Genomic DNA, 5,021 nt, shown 5'->3' on the forward strand with positions numbered 1-5,021 from the left:
ACGAGAGTCCGGAGGCGCCTGTGCGCCGGAGACAATCGCGGGCCGGCTGGGCCATCCGCTGCGCCCGAGCGACGACGCCGCCGCAGCCGACGAGGGACGAGCCGACCAGGCAGGAGCCGGCGAGGGACGAGCCGGCGCGCACGGAGGGCGCCGACTCGCGCGCGCTGGTGAGGACGGAGGGCGCAGCGGGCCCGTCTGAGGGCCTTCATGTGGCCAAGGGTGCCCGGCTGGTGGCTGTGCCGTCCGCCTCCGACTCCAGCTTCGGCTCGGCAGGAACCATGGAGAGGGCATGGCATCAGGCGAACTCCTGCGAGGTACTCAGCCGGGAGGGGCAGCCTGGCACGGCGCCCATGAAGATGCTTTTCTCCGGCTATCGCGCCAGCCTCAAGACCAAGGCCGCCGAGACCCTTGCCCAGCTGGCGACGCTGGAGGATGCCGAGAAGGTGTGTTTTCTTTTCTTTTGCAATTTTCTTGTCCTGGTAGCCCTCCGAGACGTGGGCCGGCTGCCTGAAGCTTGATCCAGGTCTTGTCTAAGCAACTGATTCTTTCAGACGGTTGAGGAGCGGCGCACCTTCTTGTACAACCAGGTGGTGACCAGCTACCACAAGGCTAAGATCGAGCGAGCCGGCTTGGCTCGCGAGCTGGAGGCTGTCAAGGGTAAGCTCTATGCTTCTTTCGACTTGATGTCTTGTTTCTTTTTTAATCTTGGTTGGCTGACATTTCTTTCCGGCCGCCCCGCAGCTGAAGCCGCCAAAGTCCCGCAGCTGGAGTCGGATCTCCGAGCCACTCGCGCGCAGTGCGCCGAGAGCGAGGAGGCGGGCCGATCCGCCGCCGGCAAGCTCAAGCTGGCTGAGCAGGAGCTGACACGGCTGCGCCTGCTGGAGAAGAACCACATCACCGAGCTCAACTCCCTCAGGACGGCGGAGAAGGAGAAGGTGGATGATCTGAGCCGGCGGCTGTCGGAGGTGGAGAAGCAGCGGCTTGCGCTGCAGGAGGAGGTCACTGCCAAGTCCACGGAGCTGACGGCTACCGCCAAGCGTTGGACCGACGATTTCAGCGCGCTTGATCGCGGCTTGGCGGGTGAGTGCATCTTTATGTTCCTTCCCTTTGCCGGCTTTCGGCTGTCGACTGCCGACTTTCGTTGGTAGCCGGCAGCAGAAACTTCTTATTTCTTCGCTACCCTCATCTTCGGGCTGGCGGCAGTCGGTTCTTGCCGGCTGCCGCCAGGCTTTTCCTTTTGGTTTAGGACTTCGAAAATTTGCATTTTTCAGCTTATTTCGGCTTTGATGGTTTCTGACTTGCTTCTTCTTCTTGCAGCGGCCTTCCCGGAGACGCAGGAGGCGGCTTTGGCAGCCGTTGGCGTCGCGCGATTCCAGGAGGCGGGAAACCGGCGAGGGCAGCTCGGAGTACTTCTCCATGGAGGACCATCTGGCGTCCATGGCTGCCCGCATCGAGCCCGTCACCAAGCTCGGCTGGGAGCTGCGGAAGGCGGCCGAAGAGCTGGTGCCCATGCTGTGGCCTGGGGAGGCGGCGCCGCAAGACATCTCCGGCCTCATCTCCTCGATGGAGCAGGCGCCGGACCGCTTCCTCGACTGGAAAGAGTCGGCCACGCGCGCCGGTGCCGATATGGCGCTGTCCTTCGTCCTCTCCTGGTACAACGAGGTGGACCTGGGGCAGCTTGAGTTCCGGCGAGCCGGCGTGGAGGACAAGCTCCCAGCCGACTTCAAGGCCGCCCGCCTTGCTCGAGCCAGCACCATCGCCGACTTCGTCGACAAGACGCTCTTCGTCGCGGACCCGAACCCTCCTCCATCCGATGGAGAATACCTGGATGATGAGGAGGCGGAAGGTGTGCCTGAGGATGACCCGGCCGCCGGCTCCACTGATGCCCCTCCGGCTTAGATTTCCTGCTTTTCAGTTGTTCTGTTGCAAGACAATTTATTAAATCCCCGGGATGCCGGGTGCAGATGTAAGACAATATTATCGCCTTTTAATTATGCCACACTTTAATGTGTTTGTTAACCAATTATGTGCCGAGTTGCTTTCTTTCGACTCGTTCGCTTTTCCCCATCCGCCCCACTCTTTGGCTGTGCCCTTGCCGGTCGTACGTCCGACTTGCGGTCCGTCGCCGGATCAAGAGCGGGCCGCTGGGTGAGGCCGATAGTATTTTAGTCGAACGAGCTGAATTTGGCAATCCGGCACTTATAGGAAAAGTTGCAAGTCAACTCGCTTTTACTCTTTCCCTTAGTCGTTTTTCGCGTGCCGGCTCCCTAGGCCTTACTCCCGCCAGCCGGACAGTCGGGTTGCGGTCTGTAGCTGGTCGGAAGCCGGCTGTCGGAAACCGGATCACGTTACTGAGCCGACCGCGTGAGAGGGTTCAAGCCAATTGGCGAAACAAGGTAAAGTATGCGAAAAACTTGTCGGAAACGGCGCTCTTGGCGCAAGCTTTTTCATAACTCACAAACGGGATACAAGGGATACATACATTCCTGCTCTCATGCGTAAAATGGGCGGAGTAACCTGACATTCCAGGGACGTTTAGTCTCCTCGTCAGCCTTGTCCGGCTTGTTTTTCTTAGCCTCTTGGGCATCTATGAGATAGTAGGAATCATTGCCTACTGCCTTGCTCACGATGAAGGGACCCTCCCATGGGGATGACAGTTTATGCTGTCCGGCTGTCCGCTGGATCAGCCGGAGCACTAGGTCTCCTTCTCGGAATGCTAAGGGCTGGACCTTCCGGCTGTGATAGCGTCGGAGGCTTTGCTGGTAGATGGTAGATCTAGACTCAGCCAGCAGCCGGGCCTCTTCGACCAGGTCGACTCCATCTTCGCGAGCTTCTTTGGCTTCACACGTGTAGAGCTTGATCCTTGGCGCGTCGTGCTCGATATCGCCGGCAGGACGGCTTCGGCCCCGTATACGAGGAAAAATGGTGTGAAGCCGACTGAGCGATTTGTCGTTGTGCGCAGGCTCCACAGCACACTGGGCAATTCTTCAATCCAGCAGCCGGCTGCTCGCTCGAGCGGCTCCACCAGCCGGGGCCGGATGTCGGCTAGGACTAAGCCGTTAGCCTTTTCCACTTGTCCGTTGGACTCTGGGTGTGCCACAGAAGATAGGGCCATCCGGATTCCCATTTCCCTGCAATAGCGAGAGAAGATGCCTTGGGAGAAGTTGGTGCCGTTGTCGGTGATGATGGTGTGGGGGTAGCCGAATCTCACAATGATTTCCTTGAGGAATGTGACGGCTGTGGACCCGTCCAGTTTCTTGATTGGCTTGGCTTCGATCCACTTGGTGAATTTATCAATCATCACCAAGAGATGTGTCATGCCGCCTCGCGCTGTTCTGAATGGGCCCACCATATCCAAGCCCCATACGGCAAATGGCCATGTGATGGGGATGGTTTTCAAGGCGGAAGCCGGCTGGTGTCTTTGCTTTGCGAAGCGCTGACAGCCGTTGCACTTCTTCACCAAATCTTCTGCGTCTCTGAGCGCAGTCGGCCAGTAAAAGCCGTGCCGGAAGGCTTTGGCCACTATGGCTCTGGATGAGGCGTGATGTCCGCACTCTCCTTGATGGATTTCCCGTAGGAGTTCAATCCCTTCAGCCGGCTCGACGCACCGCTGGAACACCCCACTTACGCTGCGTTTGTACAGCTGGTGGTTGATGATGGTATAGGCCTTGGCCCTTCTCTCAATCTGCCTGGCCTGGACTCTATCATCAGGCAGCACACCGTCGGTGAGGTAGGAGAGGAATTCTTGTGCCCATGAAGGTACGCATCTTATCTCGAATACGCTGACCAACAGGGCCTCCTGCGTGGGAGCTTCCGGATTCGACTGCATGGTCGCCGGGTCCGGCTTGCTAGCCGGCGGGTTCGGCTTGCTAGCCCCCGAGTTTGGCGATGAAGCCCCCGGGTTGGACTGAGAAGTCCCCGGGTTCGGCATGCTAGCCGGCGGGTTTGGCTTGTTAGCCCCCGACTTGGGCGATGAAGCCCCCGGGTTGGACTGAGCAGCCCCCGGGTCAGCCGGCACGAATATTGAATCCGAGTCCGGTGACGGTATGATGGACGGCTTCTTGAGAACCGCCAAGGCGACACCCGGCGGGATGGCTTGCCGGGTTGAGCCAATCTTGGATAAGGCATCAGCCGCCTCGTTGTTTGCTCGTGGCACGTGGTGGAATTCGCAGCCGTCGAAGAAGCCGGATAGCTGCTGGACATGGAAGCGGTACGAGGCCATATTGGCGTCCTTCGCGTCCCAGTCGCCAGATGCTTGCTGTATGACCAAGTCGGAGTCGCCGAAGCAAAGTATGCGACGCACGCCAATCTCCTTGGCCAGCTTCAGCCCATGAATGAGCGCTTCATATTCCGCCACATTGTTGGATGCGGCGAAGTGGATCTGCAGGACGTAGTCCAGCCGGTCTCCCTTGGGAGAGGTGATGACGATGCCGGCTCCCAAGCCGTTGCGCATCTTCGAGCCGTCAAAGTGCATCTTCCAATGTGTGGAATCCGGCACAGGCGGCAGGTACTGCATCTCAGCCCAGTCGACGAAGAAGTCCGCGAGGATCTGCGACTTGATGGCTGTGCGTGGCTCGTAGAGGATAGTGTGGGCGGCTAGCTCCAGGGCCCACTTGGCAACCCGGCCGTTGGCATCCTTGCTGCCGATGATTTCCGCCAAAGGCGCTGTGGCAACCACCCTGATGGGATGTTCTTGAAAGTAATGCTTGAGCTTCTTGGCCGCCATGTAGACGCCGTAGGTGACCTTCTGGTAGTGGGGGTAGTTTTGCTTCGACTGGGAGAGCACTTCGCTGAGGTAATAGACTGGGCGCTGGACCAGCTTCTCTCTGTTTTCGGCTTCTTTGCGCTCCACCACCAGGACAACGCTAACCACTCGGTTGGTGGCTGCGATGTACAACAGCATCGGCTCCATTGAAGCCGGCGTTGCAAGGATTGGCGCGGTTGAGAGCACGCGCTTTAAGTCACGGAAGGCTTCATCCGCCTGCGGTGACCAGACGAACTTGTCCGCCTTCTTCATTAGT

The 5,021-nt window shown here is 59.0% G+C and overlaps 1 protein-coding gene across 1 annotated transcript; it reads left to right on the forward strand.

The window, feature by feature from the left end:
* Positions 1–805: 805 nt before the first annotated feature.
* LOC139831988 (uncharacterized) lies at positions 806–1,899 on the forward strand. Its single transcript, XM_071821383.1, has 2 exons — positions 806–1,080; positions 1,318–1,899. The coding sequence occupies exon 2, from the start codon at positions 1,417–1,419 to the stop codon at positions 1,897–1,899; it is 483 nt and encodes a 160-aa protein (XP_071677484.1). The 5' UTR covers positions 806–1,080; positions 1,318–1,416.
* The last annotated feature ends 3,122 nt before the right edge of the window (positions 1,900–5,021 follow it).

This window comes from Lolium perenne, chromosome 6 (assembly GCF_019359855.2).
Source record: "Lolium perenne isolate Kyuss_39 chromosome 6, Kyuss_2.0, whole genome shotgun sequence".
NCBI classification, from domain to species: Eukaryota; Viridiplantae; Streptophyta; class Magnoliopsida; order Poales; family Poaceae; genus Lolium; species Lolium perenne.